The following is a 24,636-nucleotide window of genomic DNA, read 5'->3' as shown; positions in this document are numbered from 1 at the left end:
TTTAGGTAAATACATTATATATATCTTTAAAAAGGAGAGAAACGAATAGAGATCTAAACTAAATGCAAGTACGAACAGTGAATGTTTGAATGTTTGAACAGTGAATTCTTTAATTGTTGCATACAGTTTAAGTGTTATGTTTATCCCCACCTCATTTCAACGCACGAGGTTCAATGTGGTATTCAACTATACTATATATATTTTGCATAGTTTGATTTGAAATAGGTATTCAGATATATATTTATTATTTAACATTTTACAAAACTATTAACTTCATCTCAAATCAACTTTTTTGATTTGTATTGGTTCAGACATAATTAAAACCTTTTTTGATATAAATCCACACACTCATAGAAAATACACTTTTACCCTTCTCTCTTCTTTTTCTAATATTTTCTAATCTCCCTAACTTTGATACAACTATTTAATCTACATTTCTTACTTCCTCATGCATATCTCCATTTATTTAAAGGATGTTGTACTAGGTGCTTTGTGTAATATGTACTTTACTATTACTATGTTTTATATACATATATCTCTCTCCTTTATCTTTAAATTATTAAGTCATCCATCTCAAGTTCCCCTGAGAAAGCCATTAAGGTGAAACCCGTCAGGATAAAAGAGATTTAAGGACCTTGTTCATAATGTTTTTAGTTACTGATCCTCATTACGAACTAAATAGGATTGTTTTACCTATATAAATAGGAGTGCTTTTATAGTTGAATACCCCATTGAAACAAGATGAGTATCAACATAAACACCTAAACTGTATGTAACAATCTAAAAATGTGAATATAATTTGCAGCTGTTTATACTTCCATTTAATATAAGTAGCCAAAAAAAAAACATCTGTTTGTTTCTCTCCTTTGTAAAGATATATTTTTTATTTCCAGGGATTTGCTATTAAACACTAATTGATTTATGTATGGGGGCATAACCATACTTTTCTAGATTAAGCAAATAAATGCCAACTAATGTGTAATACAAAGACACAGTAGGCAGAATGAGCTATAGTGGACCTAAACAATGTAAATGAAAAATACTGTCAGGACATGTAGTGTATATTTTGAGAGACAAGCTGCCAACATTGGAGGGGAGTTGCTACAGAGTGTTGCATTGATGGTCGGGAGAGCTGTCAAAGAAATAGTATTGGTGGAGAAAAGATGCAAGAAAACAAAGTGTGGTCATTTAAAAAAAATAATGCATACTGTTGACTAACATTCAGAAAAACATGTTCCATATATATACAGACTTCTAAACAATGCCCACATTTAGGGAGTTCCAGTTACTGGGACGTTCCATTGTTCCAATCTCGGCTTGGACACTATCTGCATGGAAATGGGGGCTCTCTCTGTGTTTGTGTGTTTTTTTTCTAGATCCTCCCACATCCCAAAAAACATGCAAGTTGTTTTTCCTAAAATCTGATCTTAGATATTGTTAATAACATATAACTAAGGTAGATACTTAAAGTGGACCAATATTTTTACTTTACATGAAAGGTCAGATAACCATTTTATATAAAGTAAAAGTTATCGTCTTTCTTATCTTTTTTTTTTTAAACACTCCTCCCTTTCGTTTTTTACTATAGTGGCAGTAAAGACTGAATGGGAGCGCAGAGCATCTACAGGCTTCTGGTTGCTCCTTTTGACAAAATCGGGCATGTGCATAAGGGTTTTTTTTCTTCTGCAATGGTAAAAGAAAAAATGCAGATCTCACACATGCACAGTGGGATCGGCACTCTTTTTTCCTCCATTTTAAGGCAGCCTACATCACCGATCTCGCACTTACAAAGATCGGGTGACGTAGCCAAAAGAGGAAAGAAGATGGATGAAGATGGCGGTGCCTATAGCTTCTCCCTGCCGGGACAAAAGCTGATTACAGGACAGCACGGGAGGCAATCAAGCATAAGTATTGTGAAATTGAGGGCTCTGCGGAACCAACCGGAAGGGCATGGTTCAGGACATTGTTGAGTATTGCATAAGAAGTAGATTTTTCAATAGCCAAGCACTGCTGGGAGACATGTTTACCTACTACATTATAATGGGTGTACTTAAATAAAACCAAACCAAAGCTCTTGGCTGTTTGTCCTTGAACATACAAAAACATACAATGACAACCTGTGATATGCTTTTTGGATCACTAAACAAATTATTTTCTCTCTCATTAATTTGCACAGCAGTTGTAATTATTCCTTAATTACTTGAAATTTTGATTATGATTTTGATTAGCACTTATATTGCACATCAAGGATATATCAGCACTGTTGGATTGTTTCACTAATAATTAATGAAGTTATATATTCCCAGTTTTCTAATCATGCAATCAGCTGACAAGAATGGCCATAACTCATCTAATTGTTGATGAGAACATTTTTCTATAGCTAAGCATATAAAAACTATATGATCTTTAAAAAAAAAACTGAAGTCACTGCCTAAAAATGAACTGATTACTATTTGCACTTGAAACAGGCTTTGGAGAGCCTAAGCTGTATCAATGCTGTTACCAGCGGGGATGCAGTAGGGAATATTTTTTGCTTTTGAAGATTTCTTGGTATCATTACTTTAAAAATATATTGTATTAAAATAAAATGATAGATTTGTCTTCTCCCTAAAATGTTCACAAAATGTGACATTTTTAAAGGTACATAGAGATGGTTATTTAAAAAAAATGAATTCTGTTGTATTCTTCACTTTGAAATTTAAATAGTCATTGAATACTACTGTGATTTGGAGTCACATCGTATGGGTGATTTAGCCAGTGAAAGTCAATCTCAAGTGCCATATTTCTTTTCCGTGCACTGTACCTGTAGTGAAGGAATAACTTTTATTTGAAATGTTCAATGAATTAGTTTTGGATCAGCAGGTATTCAGAGAAAACACAGCATGCTACTTGTGGGGGTGTTTTAAGCCTTTTGTTGCTTTGAGGCTCTAAAGGAAAGTACATACAGATCTGTTGCTCTGCAATTCCAGCAGTAAGCAGATGATCCTACTCAAGTTCCAAGAATTTGGCTGCTGCTGGCTCTGGATGAAAAAAGAAAAGACTAAACAGCTTTAAACTGCTATTTCACAGGCCATGGGGGTTGTAAATACAACAAAGAAATGGTAGACTGTGTCTAAAATAACAAATATTGTACAAATATGAAAATGAACATATATTAACAATAGTTATGTCTATTCTTCATCTCTTTCTCCAGACAAGTATTTCTGTATTATTTTTTAAAAATAAATTTTAAAAATGCATATATAAACTATAGAATATTAAGAGTAACAAGGTCATATTTGGAAAAATAACACATTTTCGATTAGGGTAGAGCACATAGATAAATCTAAAAATGCATTTGCTAATCACCTGTCATTATTGATGCATGTGTGTGTATTGTGTCTTGAACCATATACATTCAGTAGCCAATTTATTAGGTACACCTGTTTAACTGATTTTTAGTGCAATTGTCGAATCAGCCTATCGCAAGGCAGCAACTCAATGCCTTTAGGAATATAACCTGTAGGTGTCTGTTCACGCTTAACACTGCGGTTTTTACTTGCAACTATGAAATTGCCCTCCAGGTTTATTTTTATCTATTTTTCTTGTTAGGAAAAAAATTGCTCATTTTTTTGCAGCTCCTCAAAAAAGAGTATTTCTTTTAAAGGGGACAGAGCCCAATGTCGACATGTACCAGGTATTTATTTAGACCATGTGCCTAGAAAAAGATATAGGATGGATTGTCCCCTCTCTTCCTGTACCCCAAAAGCAGCTCTGACCCATTAAAACATCAATTCCACAATAGTTCTAAAGTCGTCCTACAGTATATGGTACAAAAACATTATCAGCAGACCCTTTAAGTTACTCACTTTGTTGGACTGTCTTTTTCTTACTTACTTACACACAGCTGGCTATCCACATTATTTAAAGAAAAACCACCAGACTAGGTAACACTTTTAAGTTATCCGTTGGTCTCTTTTAGATGTTCACACGTTTATTTTGGGCAATTTTAGTGATTGAGGCTCTCTAACTGGTCTGGACGTAGCCTTTCCATCCCTACATTCACTGGTTGTCCTTTCTTGGACTTTTTAAAGTATGTATACTGCATACTGGGAACATATATTTTGATCTAGATATCTAACCAACACTTTTTATAGTGACTCAGGTCTTTTACTTACTTTTAACATTACTTTTATGAACTGACTGCTAACTTTTGACCTAATATGTCTCACCCTTGACCAGAGCTATTTTATCAAGATAATCATATTAATTTCATCTGTCAGAACTTTTAATTTGAACAATAAATTGGTTAAATTGTACAGGTTTTGAGCAGTGCATACGACTAGTTTCTTCATGCAAGAGGCGTCTTGAACCTCCCATTACCAACAAAGGCTTTTCTACAAAATATTAAAATAATTTTAGTGTGTTTAACACCTTATTTATTTGCCTTTCAATATTATACATAACCTAAATCAGGGATGTATTCGTTTTGATTTCTTTGCATGTGTGGAATATTGACATCTGGTGTAAATATTTCACCCACTGTATATAACTTTTTAAGGTGTGTGTGTGTGTACCCTAACGTACACTCCTCTAATGTGGTCCATTTTGATGTGTTAAAAATACCATTGACCATATGTTTTAAGCCCTTCCCTCCCCTCTTGAATTCTTTTGTTTTTCTCTTTATTGTTCTCTCCCCTTTTTATTTTTAAATAAACTAACACCCCTAGGTTATGAAATATATTCTGTTGCGCTCAACTTATTCCTATTAAATGCGCTTATAATTTGTACTTTCATTTGATTTGTGCAGAGACAACAATTAGTTTGACCCCTGGTCAAATGAGGAATGCATGTTCTTCCAACGCATACACATTCCCCTTTTGTGACCCTTATGTGTCCTATTTCTTACTGCTGACTTTTTACTATTATGTCCATGATATACAATAACTCTTTACAGCTGGAGTCTGTGCCTTTATTCCATAATGTATTCCATAAAGTCAGTTCTTTATATTTTGTTTATAAAGAACAAGACAAAAGTTATTCTTAGTGGTATATTTATTTTATTTTTTTGTATTTAACCTCCCAACCGCTAACCCCGTACTTTTCCGTGCACAAAATTTTTGCAACTATCGATAACCCCGTACTTTTTCGTCTATATTAAAATCTCACTTACCTGGTCCCGCTGTGCTCATCCAGCGTCGGGTCCGTGTTCCAGCGTCGTCCTCCAGCGTCGGGTGTCCTCTCCTTAGAAGAAAACTATTTTATTGTAAGGAGGCAGTTGTTTCATTGTACTGCTGTTTTGTGGGCACATATATTGGTTCCACAGTTAAGGGGCTCCATGGACTGTCATGGTCGTCAGTCATGACATTTTCATAAAATGAAGTCAGAAATAGCAATTTGTACATTTATTTTACAGTGTGCATTGTCTTTAATATTGACAATTTGTATTTTGTATTTCATTTGCTCAATTGAACAGTCAGTTTGCATATTTTCAGGTGATTACTCCTTCATAATGCCAGCATGGTCTCACAAAGGGCTTCCTGTTGTCAGATTGATGTTATTAACAATTATCCAGTTTTTATGAAAAAATATAAATCTGTAGTCACTGCAGAGAGTCTGTATTTTCACATCTGTAAATGAAGTGTAATATAGTAATGGTGTGTTTTTAGAGGCAGATGGGACCAAACCTGTATGCTTAGTCAGGCCTGATTCTTTTTTTTTTAAAGTCTCTGCATCTTTAGTCAAACAATTTTAGTTTTTTTTATGGGCACAACCCAAAAAGTTTGACATATTCTGTTGAAGAAAGGACTGTAAATGTTCGCTTAAAAGCACCTGAATTTTTAACTAGTTAACTTTAACTAGTGGTTGGTAATGACTGCTACTGTTCATGTTTTATTTTTATTTTTATTTTTTAACAATATTTATTGAAGGATGTATCAATATACAACAACATAAATAAACATATTGAGAAGGTTACAAGCATAACCAGTTCATATGTTTTTTTTTTTAACAATATTTATTGAAGGATGTATCAATATACAACAACATAAATAAACATATTGAGAAGGTTACAAGCATAACCAGTTCATATGTTTTTTAGGAGTTTGCAGAATGATGAAGAGGTTCTTGGTTCTTAGATGCTGTACAGGTAGCAGCATGTCAACTGTAGATTGATAGTGTCATTACCTTTCTTTTTAAAGAATGCAAAAAAAAAAAGCCTAGGAGGCAGACATGAAATATCCCCCCTCCCTTTTATGTTTTACAGAGTAGGTTTAATGTTACTCCGTAATTGTCTCTTTTCTGTTTTTGTCAGGCAAAGGGTCACCTTCTAGTTCATGGTTTTCTCTACCATGTGTTCAGAGTGCACATTCCAGCAATTAACCCTTCATTTTAAGGGAGTGCAGTCTTCCTGTCCTCTAGGTAACTACTAGTTTATTGGTGGGATCCAAAAGAATATAAAGTACATTTTCCCACCACCTATAAGTGGTATATTTATATTTATTAGGCAAGGATATCACAGAGGGGGTAAATATTCCCATCCCAAGATTAATTTTGCCCATCCCAAAGAAAAAGGGTGTTGCACTTAAAAAAAACACAAACAAAATTTTAACTTTAAAAAAAAAAAAAGGTCCGTCTACCCTTTTATGTAAAGTAAAAATTATGAGTTTAGATACGTTTTAAGTGTGAGTAACTTCTACTAGTTTTAGTGTGACTATAAGGAAAAAAAAAGTTTAGATTGCTTACTGTTATTGAACAGTTCAAGGAGCCCACTTGCTTTTAATACTGCAACCCCAATGTTGGATTTTCACATGATTTTATAATTCTGATCCCCATATCATGAAATTTGTAAAAGTTGGGGTGCTGAAATCAAGGGGGAAGGGGAGGAAGGAGAAAGGGTGAAAGGAGTGTAGCAAGGTATATACCAAAACTAGAATTATACCAAATTGAAATATGTGGGCTGTGGTGCCCTGATCACCACACCCCCTCCGGCACAACGGAAACTCCTTAGAAGCCATTCGATGTAAGTGAGTCGATACATATTACTATCTTGTTAACATTCTAAAGTTACATTCTTGCACTTTGGCGCATATGGATGGATTATGTGTCAAACGCATATTATTAGTCATTTGGGAATGTGTGAGCATTTTAGCGAACTCGCGTTCCCAGCGTCTCAGGTATTCAGGTGGGTCAGGGTTTTTCAACTGGATCAGTAACAGTCGAGAGACTGAGTTATTCCCATCCCAAGATTAATTTTGCCCATCCCAGATTTTTTGCAACCCCATCAATCTCAAGAGTTGTTACTGTTTTCATACTTAGTGATATTCTTCTCATCATTCTCCATATACATATATATATATATATATATATATATATATATATATATCCACATACCCATAAACATTTGGGCACTTTTTCTTTTTAAGAAAAAGGGTGTTGCACTTAAAAAAAAACACAAACAAAATTTTAACTTTAAAAAAAAAAAGGTCCGTCTACCCTTTTATGTAAAGTAAAAATTCTGAGTTTAAATACGTTTTAAGTGTGATTAACTTCTACTAGTTTTAGTGTGACTATAAGGAAAAAAAAAGTTTAGATTGCTTACTGTTATTGAACAGTCCAAGGAGCCCAAGGCGCACTTGCTTTTAATACTGCTACCCCAATGTTGGATTTTCACATGATTTTATAATTCTGATCCCCATATCATGAAATTTGTAAAAGCTGGGGTGCTGAAATCAGCTCTTATCAGTGGAGAACTAAGCGAGCAGAGCAGCCTCGCCAGTGTCCGTTCAGAGCTGCTAAAAATGTGCAGGAGGGAATAATCACAGCAAGTGGGCGGCCCGCCCCCCAAAACTGGTCTGGGGAGAAGGGGAGAACTATGGTGTGTGTGTATATATATATATATATATATATATATATATATATATATACATACATACATACATACATACATACACACACACAAAAGCCTCAGATAGCATTTCATTTTTTTTTTTTTAAATAACCTCCCTGGCGGTATTTCCGAGTGTGGCTCGGGGGTAATTTTCAGAACCAAAACCGGGAATCCCCAGCCACCACTTTGACATTCAAAATTACTGACATATTAAGACCGCCAGGGAGGTTAAACTTTTATTGAGAACACAGTAACAAATGCTACAGGATCCAAGACATAAAATAGTATGAAAGAATAACAGAAACAGACATATTGTACATTAAACCATAGTTCAAGTTAGTTAGATTACAGGCCAGCAGCAGAATTGATTTAGAGATAAACATTTGAACCATAGAATACTTGCAATCCACATACAATAATACATATCTGTTGTTCAAGGAAAAGAAGGGGGAAGGGGAGGAAGGAGAAAGGGTGAAAGGAGTGTAGCAAGGTATATACCAAAACTAGAATTATACCAAATTGAAATATGTGGGCCGTGGTGCCCTGATCACCACACCCCCTCCGGCACAACGGAAACTCCTTAGAAGCCATTCGATGTAAGTGAGTCGATACATATTACCATCTTGTTAACATTCTAAAGTTACATTCTTGCACTTTGGCGCATATGGATGGATTATGTGCCAAACGCATATTATTAGTCATTTGGGAATATGTGAGCATTTTAGCGAACTCGCGTTCCCAGCGTCTCAGGTATTCAGGTGGGTCAGGGTTTTTCAACTGGATCAGTAACAGTCGAGAGACTGAGTGAGGGGGCTTTCGTCCTCGCTTAGAAATTGTGCTAAAGGATTCAAATTGTGGAGATTAGAAATTGGATAAGGGAGAGAGGTCACTAATTGGCGTAATTGGAGATACTGCCAAAAGAGATTTAGTGAGTCAGGAGGTACAATATCCAAAAGAGAGTGAATTTTATTGTGTATGACCACTTAGTGGTGCTTTCAGGGTTTGTCCTAAAAAATAGCTGTTATGGAGCCCTGGTGGGAAATATGAATGGCCACTAAAAGGAGAAAGGGGGAGTTAAAGCTCCAACCCTGTTGCCTTTGGGGGTTATCCCATCATCTAAATGCGAGCACTGTTAAAGGAGATCTATCTGGGTTAACCTTTAGTACTATTAAGGTATCTATATGACAGTAGTCAAGTTCGCAGAGCTGAGCACTGACTTCAATGACTCCCACCTCCTAGAGTGGCCACCAAATTACCAGCTTATCATTCTATTCAATACAAATGCAATATAATACTGTTTAAAATCCGGTAGACCAAGACCACTTCAGTTTTGAGGCATGTAAGTATGCCTAAAGAGATTCTAAGCCTAGAATTATGTCATATAAAATTGATTGCCAGTCTGTTCAGCCATCGAAAATATGATGCTGGAATTGGGATAGGAAGCATTTGGAAAATATATAAAATCCTGAGGAAGACATTCATTTTTAAAAATGTGAGTGTAAGGCTGGGAGGGCTATCCTGGGTTGCTGAACAAAAAACAAGATGGCAGCTAGATTGTGTGGACCTGAGCCCCCCTCCACTCCATGTATGGCTGAGTTGAGATGCTCTGTAGACAAAATGGGCTCTAGGGAAAGGTCAAAATGCAGGGGCGATAAAGGGCGCCCCTGCCTGGTGCCATTATGAAGTGGAAAGGAAGCAGACACAACAGACACAAGTTGACACAAACCTGTGTGCTCATTGAAAATATATAAAATATTTTAAATGTTCTTTTAAGACAGGCTAAACAGGAAGTATTTTTGTTGAACTTATTTCAGTGTCTTTAGTAAATTTGTTTTTAACAGATTCATAAGACTATAAGGAAAAGTTGCTTTTTTTTACTGGGATATAATGCTCATCACCAAGGCATATTGGATTGATGAATGTATAAAGAATGTGTGGCATACACAGAAAACACTGCTAAGTTGGCAAGTGGTTGGATCTGATGTGAATTATTGCCATTTCAAAGGAATGGCCTTTATTATTTTAAGCCTGCAGTTTTTCTTACCAGCTGGAAGTATAGTATGTGGACTGCTCATGTCCTATGAAAGAAGCAGAGACTTTTATTGCTTTTACACAGCTGGATTTCATTTACGCATCCTTTTGGTGGATAATGTCTTTAAAATTGTTGATCTGTACTGGATCTTTTATTTTAGTCATCTCATGTACCTGTGAAAAATGTACATTTTTCATTTGAACTCCTGCTGTATACTTTCAATGTGAAAATAACCCTATGCTTTGCTTAAAATGTATCCAACCCCCATTTGCCTTTTCCAGCAAATAGATATTCATATTATAGTTAATAATGTACACTTGCCTAAAATTAGTAGAATAATGTAACTTGGACACTCCTTGGCCATCTTCAGAGCTGATGCCATGAAAGTTGAAGATTTGGAGAGGTAGCTGCTGGGATTGTCAGGTGTACAAGCACTCGGTTCATTACCAATAGGTGCAGGTAATTACAGAATAGGGAACTTTCCTGCCTCTAACAATCATCAGATTATGGGAACTCTCCCCACTGTGATCATTATGAAAAGGGCTAGTTGTGGGTAGTGGGGAGGGTTTACCATTGGGATGAAAACCTTCTGTCTTTGTAACACCTTGCAGTAGAATGGAGGCATGGGGGAAAAAGTGGAAGTAGGAAAATTGTAACATGTTGCTAGCCTGCATGGAAGAGCAAGTTTGTATTTTATGTTTGTTTTGTTTTTATATTTTTCCTTGCAGGGGATTATTTCTGCTTTACTGGAAATTTACAGTCTTTTCATTTAGATATTTCTTATTTGGATACATTTAAAGAGAATCCACCTAAGTAGAATTTCAGGATTTCAAGCAAAAGGAGGGACTCATTTTAGAGAGTATTCCCCAAAAGTCTACATTTAAGGTGATCTTTAACTAAAATACCAAATAAGATGCTCCTTCCCTTGCCACTAGTGTTTACTCAGGATATACATTGCCAAAAGTATCCCCTTCTTCAATGGCACTGCGTATGTCAGTTTCCTGGTCTCCATCAAGCGCTGTGGTTCCTACAGCCAGCAGGACATCAGTTTTGTGTCCTGCAGTGGCATAGGGGACATTTTAAGGAACCAGGGGACCAGGAATCTCACAATCCTGGAAATGTATGAAATAAAGATGATTCTGTTGATACTGTGCTGGAAGTAGAACAGGTAAGTAAATGTCTTCTTTGTAGGTGTGTTGTTTTTTCATATTATTGTTTAGCTTTGGCCATTTTATTAAAATCAATATATGTAGAAGCAGCTTAGAAAAATATGACTTTGCCAAATTACTGCTATAGTATTTATTTTCCTTGTAAATGAAAATAAGAGATCAGCAGCAGCTTAGAGTGTCATTAAAAAATATTTCTATTAGAATATCAACATATTCTTCTCAAGACTTTGGGGCCTGATTTATTAAAGCTCTCCAAGACTGGATAAGATAGACTATCACAGGTGAACCAGGGTGATCGAGAAAACCTGCAATGGGTTTGGTCCAGGATTGAAAGCATTTGCCAAATAGCAAGCGATTTTTAAGAAATCCATTCAGGTTTGCTGGATCACCCAAGTTCACCGATGATAGTCTATCCTCTCCAGTCTCAGAAGCTTTAATAAATCAGGCCCTATGTTGCAGTGCCGAAGCTTCTAAAGGTGAAGTCTGCATGGACTATTTCCTCAGTGTTTAAACTCCCATGTATACCATTTCTATTCATTCTACACCAAAGTGTTTTGCATGGGCTTTAAGGAAAACACTTCATGCAGCATTTGGAAAGTGTTTAAATACCATTCAAATGCATATAAATGTTCTGAACATCCCCACTGACATGAATGGGAGCGTCGTTTGGCATTTAGGGGCATTAGGGAGGTGTTTTCCCCTAATTGAAGTCTTCTTATCCACATATCTTGGCTTTCAATTTCTTTGTAAACCCTTAAAAATTCATACAAAAGCTGTATGGGCATTTATAAGCATTTCAAATTAGTCGGTATAGCGGACTTTTTTTTTTTTTGTGCAAATATTATAAATTAAAAATTGGTGTAAGACTGTGATTCAGATTTTAATGAATAGTTTTCTGTTTACTTTTCAGACTAGATCTTTGTTAAAGTGTATAGAAGAGATTGATTTTCACTGTAGGTTTTAGTAATTCATAACATTAAAACTGAATTGCTCTATTCCATACTTTTAAGTGAATCAAACAAGTAACCAAAATCGGGGACAGAAATAAAGCCCAGGATTTTAACAGCAAATTATTTCATAAATAATTTAATCCAATAATAACACTCTTTATTTAAAAAAGAAATCTCCTTTTTAAGTACTTCTTACTGTGCCAGTATGGGGCTCTGATAGAGTACCCTTTGCAATAGTAAATAATACGGTGTATCTATTGTGTATAATAGTGTTTTACTGTGTTTCTATCCTCTGACATAAAATCCTGAATATTTTATAAAGAATGCCTGGCTTATTCTCCTGCATTTTTAAATTCTCTGAAATGAGCACAAACATATCCTTGGTTTTCAATGTTCCAGTTTATAGAAGAATAAATGATGATCATGGATTACAATAGCAAATCATGTGTCAGGAATTCTAGCAGCAAGCTTCTTGAGATACCTTCCTAAACACATAACAACTTCGAACAGGATTACAAATTAATCCATGTTTGAAGCACATTGTTACAGATGAGGTAGATGTAAAACCTCACGTATATTACAATTGTTTTCTTTTTTTCTAGTTTATTTTCATCCTTTTTTTTAATCTCAGCACTACCATTCTCCTCCATCCTTTCTAATTCACTTTCTATCTTGATGCACTGACACCTGAGTTGTGACAGGATTCCTGATAGTGACAATGTTTTACCATGCCTGCCCATTCTGGGTAGATATTTCTGCTTGTAGTCTTAACCAGGGGTGCATGTGATTATGAATCACTATTATTGGGAAATGACCAGGTCATCACCTAAAAAAAGCGGATAGTATGAAAAGATCAAAAAAGTTTTATAAACACAGTTAACTATTAAAACGTTTTTGAGATTTGTATTGATTGGGTTTAGATACACTTTAACAAAGATTGTGTTAGCATAGCAGGCTTAAAATATAATGGTATATATGCATAACATTGTTATTCATTCCACCAAAGAACCCTAATTTAGTATTTTCTGTATAGTCCTTCTTAGTCCAGAAATGAATGACATCTTGATACATTTATTGCACATCTGACAGTGCTTTTCTTGTAGCCTGTCTTGCTGGCTTGATGCCTGGTGTAGTTGCCCTGCATAACCTGCATGATTCTAATAGCCACTATACAAAGGTGCTATGACAATATCACATTTATGAAAATTCCTTATGAGATTTAGCATTAATTCATATGTGAAAACCCCCATTACAACTTCAACTACTGCTTAAAGTGGAGCTCTTCTCACCTTTGCTTTGCTCTAGCGATGTAACATTCACAAGCACGCGTCCTCATCAGCTCATAAAGTTGTCAGTTTCATACATAAACAGGTTGTAAATGCAGACAATCTACACATGATAACCAATTAGATCTACCAGGTAACTATTGTGATGTTTAATGTGGGAAAAACTCATTTCCCCAGAATTTAAACCATCCTAAATCCAAATATATCCAAATGTTAGGTCAAGGTTAGTGCCATTTGAGATGGGTTGGGTGGCTTATGATATATATACTGGATGTTATAGGAGTAATATGTAATTATGTCAGGAGGGCCTGACTGTGTCTTCTAAATGTGCAGCACTGCATTCCACCTTACTTCATCATAGTCGAGAACAAAAAGGATATTACTTTTACAAAAAGGCTTCATTATTCTCTTGTGGGCATGCACAGATGGGGCATTTTTTCCACCAAGGGGAAAGCGATACCGATCCCGCGCATGCGCAGTGAGATCGGCTTTCTCCTTTTTACCCTTCTCAACAGCTTTGTTACCCAAACTCACACCTGCGCAGGAGAGGACAGAAGATGGCAGCGTCGCAACGCTTCCTCCGCTCTGGGACGATGAGAAATTCCAGGAAAACGCGGGACTGGACTGCAGAAAGGACCAGCAACATCGAGGGATCTCTGGGTTTAAAGGTAACTGTATTTGTTTTATTTTTCGTTTAGTTCCACTTTAATGCTTTCACTGCCTGCATTTATTTTAATGAAACCTTCCAGTGCTCAAAAATGGCATGTAGGTGTTTTAAAGTATATCTATTTTTTTTTTCCATTTTGGATAGAATAGTGAAGTCTAAAAACATAGATTGTTATTTAATCTATGTCCCATTTAAGAAATGTTCTCTTTACTTCTTGTTCTGTAGACACAATGGTAAATCTTCTCTTAAACTATTCCCACCCAAACAAATGTGCTCATTGAATATTTTATTCCTGATCTGATGTAAACCTTAAATTTAGATTTTCTCACTTTCTTTCCTGTTAAGAGTGATCACCATGGCAGATAGTGGAGTAGGTTAGTTTTGTTGTACTCATCGGCATGCCTTTGCAAAAAAATGTTAATCTGTATCAGATAAGTTTTATTTTTGACAAGCATATTTAAGCCATTTGTGTTCATGTTTTAGAATTGGATCTGGAAGGAAATCTGCTTGAAAAACTCCCTGTTGAAGTTAGTTCTTTACCCAACCTGCAAAACATAAATTTATCTAAAAACAAGTTTGAAAGATTTCCGGAAGAGCTTACAAGAATACAGAGCATGGAGAGCATCAATTTAGAAAGCAATCAGATCAAAGGTAAGTGAAAATTTGAAGCTAATTATTTGGCGATTATTCAAATGTCAATGCTGTGAATGTAGCCTAAATCTGTAAATAGAGTATCTGAAGTTTCAGTTTTGTGAACTTGCTTATAAACAGTGTTATTAAAATTGAATGACTGTGTATCTAAATGATATAAAGCTGTATATTGGAATACACCTTCTACAGCATGTTTGCAATTTACAAGCTGCAAACTGACCTAGAAGCACTGGTTGTTTGGTGGCTACAAGGTAAATGCAGATGCAGCTAAAGTGACACTTTAAAGCTAGAAACAAAATATCTTAGAGAAGAATGTAAATCTTTTAGTTCTCCACAAACTCAATTTTTATGCACTTTCCATAGGATTCCCTTCCCTATTTCTGATCATTTGTCATTTTCCTAAAAAATATGCTTTTATTGTCTGAGCCATTTAGTTTTAATTGTATTGTCTAGACTCTCATTTAAGCTTCATATACATTGCTTTTGTTTTGTTGTAATGATTACACAGTCTCTAGAGAGAAAGGTATACAAACTGAAGTAGTATTGTTTTGTTTTCAAAGTTATCATGGCCTGAGGAACATAGATGACTTAGCTCAATATAAATCATATTTATACTTGTCCAAGTTGGGTGAGCTTCCAAGAAATAGGTTTAATCTCTTAGATTCGGGTTATTGTATCTCTTTACATTAATTAGGTAAAGTTCACTTTAAAGTTTAAACCCCTAAACGTCTTTAGTGACTTTGATTAATAGGACTAACTGACTGAATTATCTATATTTAAATTAGCAGTCACCTTGAAATTTATCACTTTAAACTATTTCTGGATTAATAGGATTAGCATTTAACATTCAAGCACTTTGAGCTTTTGTCTTCTACAGAGTACTGTAATGGCTTTAGGCTCTCCCAGTCTAGTATATTAATATCATGTAGGTTTAGTCCTTACAAAGATAGCTTTGTCAGGGGGTGTCATCTCGCTGAAAATTCCTTTCCTTATTGTGACACTAATATTGACAAAGAGTGACCCCAGTGATTGAATATCCTTTTTTCTAAATTTGTAAATTTTAATGTATTTAATAAATTCTAGTCCTAATATTTTAGGGCCTTGTTTTGACATGGATTTTTTCCTTGGTTAACAGTGTTATCTGTTATTTGCATTTCTTCTAAACTGCCATTAGTTTGGGGTGATCTATAAATTCTGTACAATATATGAATTTCCAAGTCATCTCTGTCTAAGATGTCTTACTAAAAATTGCTTTGACCAAGTGTGGAAGACCTTTCAGAAGGATGGATTTTGGTATACCTTGAATTTTAATATTATTCAGTCTTCTTCAGTTTTCTAAGTCTTTTGTTTTTTTTGTTAGTTCATTAATTACTTCATCCTGTTTTGCAATATGTTCTTTGACTGCTTAAGAATCCACACATACATAAATTAAGTCTAAAATCTGTATCCTATTGGTAAGACACTTTATTTCCTCTATAATTGTTTCTTTAATTACACTTTGAATTGTCTCCTTGATAAGGGAATGTAAATTTTGCATCCTTTCAGGTTAAAAAACCTGTCAAGATTACAGGCTACTGAAACCGCAATCACATCCACATATCTAAACCATTTATTACATTTACTTTAAGTTTGCCAAATATAATTATACTGTGTATACAAGATTATTGTTTAAAGGAGAAGAAGAAAGTGTCTTCTTCGGATTTTGGTAGTCGTTATGATGCTTTGTTTGATTTATTTCCTTTTTTATGAATGACCATGTGCCACCATCAGGATAATCATAATTTATTTAGAAATGTGTAACTAGTAAATGCAATACATATTGAAAAAAATCACCTCACAATATTTGTCAGTCATCACTAGGTTCATTATATAATAAAATGGACTATAAAAGGTTATTGGAGTAATGGAAAATAATGTATTTCAATTTCTGATCTGCTTAGCTGAGAACCTACTTAATGCATCTATTTACAGCCTAAAATCCTAATGATATCCTTAAAAGAGATCACTCTTTTATTGAAATAATAAACTTTTGTCCTAAGTGTTTACTAGTGGTAGTATTGCTGTAAAGTACACATATTAAAGATTGTAGGTAGACAGATATTGCAAATACATATGTCGAGGGGCCTTTATCTAACTCTTTCATGACTCAAATTGGCATTGATACTTGAATTAATTTTTCCTTTGTGACCTATTTGCCATCCTTAAAAGTGAGTATATTAAATTAAGAACTTAAAAGGATTTATTTGGAATACTGTTTTAAAATTTAAAAATGTGCACATTTGTACATCACATCGCCTTTAGAAGTGCCTAATTACTCCCTGTGCGTTTACAGATAAAAAAACATATAAAACATATAATAAAAAATATATTAAATGCACTTTTAATTTTATAGGACATTTTTTGTTTAAATAAATAGTTTGGTTTGCTGAGCAGTGTACGGAACGTTCACAGTTCTTATGCTTTTCTCACAGTTCTTTCACAGTTACAACAGGCCGTATGTGTATGAGATTCTTGTACTTTTGCATCAATATGCTTACTATGGGAATTTTTTTATCTAAATATATTTGGCACCCATTATAACCACACCGAAAAGCACTGTGAAAAAATGCTGCAGGGTAACTTTTTGTTAAATACAAAACAATTTATTGTATTATCACAGATCAGTAACACCCTTGCCAATTACACATTGTCTCTCTGCAATAGCCACCTATCTTCACAAACCTTTTGATAATAACTTATTAGACAAAATCGCCGGTGCTCAGACACATTTTTTTATTGTTTGTAAAATTTGTTCTTTTACTTTAGTTATTGAAAGCATGAGGATCACTCCATATGACACTGTCTTTCCTCACATATTAAAAGGTTGCTGAAATATAATAGAAATCTATAAACACCTGGGACCCGAGACCTTTAGCAGGATTATGGATGTGGTGTGCAGAATATTGGCTTCCCACAGTTGAGTGTTGCTGTGGGGAGGGATTGTGACATTCCCATAAATTGAGCCTAAATCAATGGTGAAGCTTGTCATTTTAATCCGGTAAAACATTAGGATTAGGAGGCTGGAGCAAGTTTAGGCTGAAGTTGCAGAGTATTCCGCTGAGTGGATATCTGCAGCGAAGGAGAGGACTTGAGGCAAGAACTTTGCTATTAGATCTATTTTATACAGACCTAACTGTGCCTGTGTCTTCATACCCGCAAGAAACAATATCACCACACTAATGTACAATCAGCTGTAGATATAATAATTAAAGCAGGGGTTCCCTAAAGACCTGTAAGTTGACCCTAAAAAAAGTCCAGAAACATTACTCTAAAAAATGTTTCAAAATTAAAAGCGTTGGTTTTTAAGTTGGTTCAGGAATGCCAACTATCATATTTAACAGCAGATTCCAGATTTACCAGAGGATCACTGTGGAACTTTAGGAAAAAACATAAAAACTATAAATGTTGAGATAATTTAGATAACATCAAGATTTTAACATGTTAGACCAGCAGAAGAATTTATTTAAGTGTTGAAATACCAATGAGATATTTGTAATGTATTTATAATGATTAAAAATGTAAGAAATATTACTGGATAGAGAATAACATATACATGTAAAAAGTCCCCAAAAGAATTGTTGATACAAAAAAATTAATTATTCCCTTTATTAAATTGAGATGCAGAAAATGTGATTATTACAAGTTAGGTAAGATATGTTACTGATGTTCCAGGCTAAAAAAGTGTGAAATTAAACCATGAGGCAGATTGTAGAAATAATCTTGTTATGTACCATATCGAGTGAGAAAAATCTAATGTTTTACATTGGAAAAACAATTTGGCACATGGGGATTTGTGAACATTAATATAGCATATAAATAGGAAATTTAAAAACAGTGTTGGGATGACCTTTTAATCTGCAACATGATGGTACCATGCAGGTTTTTTTTTGTGCAAGTGTTAGATCGCCTGCATCCCAATTCAAGAGGGTGGAAGGAATTGCGACAAAGAATTGATGTGTCTAGAAATAAAATGGATATATAGCCTAAATGGGAACATATACCCTGGTTTAGCTGATGAGAAAGTAGATTGTGAGCCATTTTTCTCAGAAAAAAATAAAATTCAAAGCAGATCTGTTTTTATTCAGAAATACACATTCTCAGGCACAATTTGATTGTAAATAGTTTAAATTGGATGAAAGCAATGTGGAATATACATGTAGATCAGACAGAGCACTCCCTTGGACCAGTTAGCTATGTATGTTTACCCAAAAGGTCAGGTTATGCTATTTAACTATGAGCCCTCTCAAAAATAATAGATAGATATTGGATTTTGAATAAGTTTAGGGAATTGCCAAGCTGGTTTGACATTATTTCATAACGCTCATACCCCAGAATTATCTGAGCATGTGTACAGATTTCTAGCTGGGCCAGTAAAGAAGGAACACATGGTATGTTGGCAGTCCCTGGAACAAGGAGATTGATGTACGAAGTGGATAACATATCAGTAATCTCACAGTGACTGGATAGTTGTTTAAATGTCTCTGGATATTGATGGACACTAAAACATAGGTGCGTTGGAATCCTTTTGTGATCTTTAAAGTAGAATCACTCCTTCTGAATTTATATAAAACTAACAGAATTTATGCAAGATAACCACAAGATCCTGCTTACCTTCTGTTAAGGAGACACTCTTCAGGCCAACGATTCCACCGGTGTCCCACTGCAGTAGAGTGCGCCCGGCACCCTGTTCCCTGCTAGGCTGTCCCCAGACGTCATCCTTTGTTCATTAAGTCCTGGGGACAACTGTGTGCTGGGAGACGCAACCAGTCTCCCAAGGCTAAGCGGGGGCTTGCTATAGGTGAAAAGTGCGGCGTTAGTTTGGGGGACTGATATCTAGTGAGTGATGGTGCTGACCAGGGCCATACACCTTCATTTCAGTTTATGAAAATGTGCATATCCGTGTATGCTGCAACTAAGAAATAGTAATGCTATGATATTTATAAAGGAAATCTAGTCTAAGGGTTTGTTTTAAGATGTTTTTAATGTTTGTCTTCAATAATTGTTATTTTGTATTAAACACGAAATAGTGGCTCAAAATGGTTATTCTAATACAGCTATTCTATTGAAATAAGGCTCTGAAAGTGTTGTGTAGAGGTAAAATTGGTATTTGCAATAGAGCCCAGGTTTGATGCCAGGCCAAGGCAATTTGATAGATGAAGGAACTTCAAGTGGCCATTTTGGCGTAGTTATTATTATTGTATTTATTTAAATCCCTCTTTGTTTTGTCAAAAGCTTGTTCAGTTTCATTGATGTCACAGTAGCAGCAAATATATGATTGTTAAAGCATATTGCTTTGTTGTGTAATAGCAGTCTGTGATCCTCAGCTGAGCAGTGTAAAAATGAAGGTTGTTGAATGTCATTGTATTATATATTTATGGTAATTGCTTTGTAAAGTTGTATTTAAATTTTAGTGTCCTACCATTGTATTTTTTCTTTTGTTACTTGTTACAATGTAAAGATAGTGTAAACTTAGGAAGTATATCACGATTTCATAAGGTTTTCTAGTCTACTGGGATATCTTTAATTAAGTGGTAATAGCACCTATAATATCTTACGTGATACAGTCAGATTAACTAAAAACAGAAAATGCAGCATGTTGTATTTCCTTGAAATTGTATTTTTTGTTCGCATTTGTTATGTATATGATCTAAGTATATGATCCTGTTGCAAACCTTTGCAGCCAAATTTACAAAATGGTTCCCATCCACTCCTATTCACTTAGATGGGAGCGGTTGGAACGGCGAATGAGCCTGTAGCAGAACACTGCAGGAAACAGCGTCAACAAGTCAAAAATGTTCCTTACTATCATTTGATGTAACTATACCCTAGAAGTGCTCAGATCATCTCCACCCCAACACACACCAATTTTATAGCTTGCATTTCTTATGTCAAACATTTCCCTAAATGTTCTACATGTTGTAAATTTGCTTCTTTTGTGTGCTGTCATGGGGGAAGAAAGATTTGCAAGCACCACGACTATGCTAGCTCAGTTTTACTTAGGCTGTGTACACACCAATTTTGGTCACTGGAAATAATCTTTCATGATCATTTCCAGCGACATAGAAAGTGACAGATGACCGCACAAGCGCTATACACTTAGCTATGGACAGGGACCTTGGTATGCTCTTGTCTATTAACATGTATAGCGGTCATTCTCCGTTAGTCATTCATGGATTGATCAGGACAGATCCATGAACAATGTTGGGGGACCACATGCCACACGTCAGATTCCTACCCAAGAAAAGTCCAACCATTGGTTTTGGGGAGAATCATCTCACATGTGTACATAGCCTTAGTTGTGAACAGTACAGGACAGATGCTTTGTGTTGTACATACTGTTGTAGATTACATTGCAAAGCCTAAGACACTAGTCCGAATAACGTACAAAGAGCTGCTAAAAAAAATTCCTATGTCCTGTGATTTAGTGGGCATTAGAGGATGGGCTCAGCAGCTTACATTTTACTATCCAATCGATACTGGTTTTGTGTAACCTAAGTGTATCATAAGACACAGTCAGCTTTAAATGACAGCCCTGAAGCCCAGGCAGTGTATCTGTGATAGTTAGCAAGTCTTTCTGGGAGGTGTCAGACATGATGTGCCTGATTTATTAGCCCACCTCTCCAAAGCTGGAAAGGATACACTTTCATAAGTGAGGCTGAGTGATCCAGAAACATGGAATGGATTTCCTAAAAGTAATTTGCTATTTGTTAGAAAATGTTTTCAATCCTGGACCAGATTCATTCAAGGTTTTGCTGTATCACCCAGGTTCATTGGTTCACTCTTGGAGAGCTTTAGTAAATCAGGCAGCGTGTGTGCCGCAGTTCTCTCAAAAGAAAATTTACAGGCACACAGTGGGGTGGGGAAAAATCAAAGAGCTGCCAGTTTTTCACCAGAAACAGATGTGGAAACAGAAATAGGCAGAGCTGAAATCCAGCTTGAATACCCAGTAGCACATTTTTTACTTTATTACCGTAGTTACTTTTTGACATTTTTTGACCCATTACCGTAGTTACTTTTTGACTATCCCATGGAATGAGTAAAATGGCCTCTACACCTGGCATTTCCCTTTGTCTCCTGCGCTGCATTGAGAAGTGAGGAAAAATTAGGAAAATTAAGAGTATTTCATTAGTGATGGGAGGAATAAAAACAATCATTGGGCAAAATGCAGGTTTGCTTTAAAGTTAAAGCTGTTAGATGACATAACTTTTTTTTTTTTTTTTACCAATCAATTATCTCTTAAGCCGTTTTACTGCTTTCAGTTGCGTGTTACAAAACAGACATCTTGTTGAAATGTTATTTATCTTGTTTCACCGTCTGCTTCTGTTTAGCTAGGACTATAGTTTATGAATTGTGTAAATATTGAAATATGAATGCACCTAGCTCTGCATTTTTTTAAGAAATTGCCTGGAAGACCTACGCTTTAGGCTGAAGCTATTTCTTATATTTTGGAAAGTTGTAAAGTATAACTAAACCCATAATGGCATAGGAAAGTGAAGGGTCACATAGGAGGAAGTCACATTCTCCCCCATGCCTGTAAATAATGAGTATAGCCTGTAGCAGAAGCAAAGACTGGATCAGCCCGGGAACACTGGTGTAAGGGTCAGTATACCAGGGACCAGGGACAAACACACTAGATGCCTATCTAGTGTGTTTGTCACACGTTATCTAATGTGTTTTCTAACAGCTTTAATGTTAAAGCAAACCTGCGTTTTGCCCAATGGTTGTGTTTATTCCTTCCATCTCTAATGGAATACTCCTAATTTTTTTAATTTTTCCTCACTTCTCCATGCAGAGCAAGGGGCCATTTGTGAAATGTATGTAATTGCTTGGCCATTTAGAAACATATCATAGGGGATACTTTTGCTGCATTTTAGAAACTGCAACATTCTGTTTATTGTGGCACAAAAGTTATTATTATTAATAATAAACAGGAGTTATATAGCGCCAACTTATTACACAGCCCTGTACATAGAGGTTGCAAATGACAGACTAATACAGACAGTGATACAGGAGGAGAGGACTCTGCCCCGAGGAGCTTACAATCTAGTAGGTGGGGGAATTTACACACAATAGGATGGGAGATATGTAGTGGTGGGAAGTAGTGATGGTTTCAAAAGCCAGAAGAAGATGGGTATGCAAGTTTGAAAAAATGGGTTTTGAGTGCTCTTTTAAATGAGCAGAAAGTAGGAGCAAGCCAAATAGGATGACGAAGACCATTCCAGGGAGTTGGGGCAGCTCTAGAGAAGTCTTGTATCCGTGCGTGTGATGAGGTTATGAGTGAGGAAGTCATTAGTAGGTCATTGGAGGAGCTGAGAGAGCGGCTGGGGAAGTACTTTTTTACCAGGTCAGAAATGTAAGTTCATTTATGATTAAAAGCTTTCATGGTTTGTTCATTGATTTTTTTCCTTAGAAACAGTAAAGTGTTGATGAACAGTACTAATCCCATAAGTAACTAAACACAGAAGTATATTACTAGTTCTTTTCTTTTCCACTCATATACGTGTCTGCTGACCCTGCAGTACAACACAGTACAAATTCCCTGCTGAGAAACTGCCAGAGGATATATAGCAATGCTGTGAACAGTTTAAAAAAATGATTTGTACTATACACCACTGGCAGATTTTACTATTACCAACAATACTTGTTTTCTTGTGAACATTTGTTGCATTCATATTTTACCTAAAAAAACGCGCTATTAGAAAATAACTGCTTTGCAAAACACAGAATTTGGTTTTAGGTGCCGATGTTTCATTTTAGTTTTAGATAAAGTACGGAAGGGACATAAACCCAACATTTCGAATCATCAGAGTCAGCCGTGAGGGAAAATCCTCCAATAGAGACACCCGTTCCTGGGACAACTTTCTGGGATTTAAATTCTGGAGAGATTTCCTCACATCTTGTCATAATAAGACTGAAAGTAAAGGGAAACCTGCAGAGGGATTGCAGACAGCAAAAAATAACCCGACAGTGGCCTGATATAATGTACAATATAGGCATAAGGGATCCTAAAACATAAGGGTCAATTTTAATTGATTGTGTAATGTTTTTAAATTGTTTTCATATTTGTCTATATTTTCTTTTTTGTTTTACAAATAAGCATTTCAATATAAACTAAGGCTTCCCAGAGCCCTGATGTTTTCCTAAATCGGACAGTACTGAGACCTTCCCAGTTTATTTTTACCTAAAAAGAAATTTGGGGGAGCAGAATATAAAATGTATGACATTTTTCATATTCACAGACAAAATCTAACCATAGCAAAGATGGTATGTACAAAACATCGAATATTCATTGAAGTGCACTGTAGCTTAGTAATTATTTGAATAATGTATAAATTAGACTTCCAGTGTATTTGATAAGAAACATTTAACAATATGATAACCGAAACACAGATTTTTATTTTCAAATATTTTTACCAAGTCAGGGCTGTGCCTGGGAGCATTGATTAAACTACCTGAATGTCAAAATGCCTGTAAACAGTGAAATGATTCTTGGCCAGTGTAGTAAACAAAAAAATAAGACTGAAAGGTCAAACTAAAAAAAGAGGTTAATACATGTACTTTATCCTCTGAATGTGATGGCTCTTCCTCTGTAATGTTTAAGTCAAGCATAATTTTAGGTTTCGGCAGGTTTCCAGGGCAAACAATTAGGCTTTCTGCTTCTTGACCTTCAACAATGGTTACAGAAATAATAGAAATCATCCTAGATCAATGCAATTTTCGAGGTATCTTTTCGAGCAACATGAAAATGTCCTAATTAAAACTTCATAATTAGGGTAAAATGTCAGGCATTTATTTGTTTTGAGTTTTGTCCAGACTGAGGTGGGGTTAGAGCCACTGCAAAGTCACTACTGCTGTCTGTTTCCTTGCTGTCTCATTAAAATGACAATCCTAACTACCGTATTTTTCGGACCATAAGACGCACTGGACCATAAGACGCATCAGTTTTTAGAGAAGGGAAATGAAGAAAAAAATATT

At 35.5% G+C, this 24,636-nt stretch overlaps 1 protein-coding gene across 1 annotated transcript in view; it reads left to right on the top strand.

The window, feature by feature from the left end:
- The window catches only part of LRRC20 (leucine rich repeat containing 20), a 98,736-nt gene that overhangs the window by 4,554 nt on the left and 69,546 nt on the right, over positions 1–24,636 (top strand). The window contains exon 2 of the mRNA XM_072424485.1: positions 14,455–14,622. Coding sequence (XP_072280586.1) covers positions 14,455–14,622 — 168 coding nt within the window. The remainder of the gene's footprint in view (positions 1–14,454; positions 14,623–24,636) is intronic.

This window comes from Pyxicephalus adspersus, chromosome 10 (genome assembly GCF_032062135.1).
Source record: "Pyxicephalus adspersus chromosome 10, UCB_Pads_2.0, whole genome shotgun sequence".
Taxonomy (NCBI): Eukaryota; Metazoa; Chordata; class Amphibia; order Anura; family Pyxicephalidae; genus Pyxicephalus; species Pyxicephalus adspersus.
The sequence above is the reverse complement of the archived record's forward strand: the minus strand, read 5'-3'. Positions and strand labels throughout refer to the sequence as shown.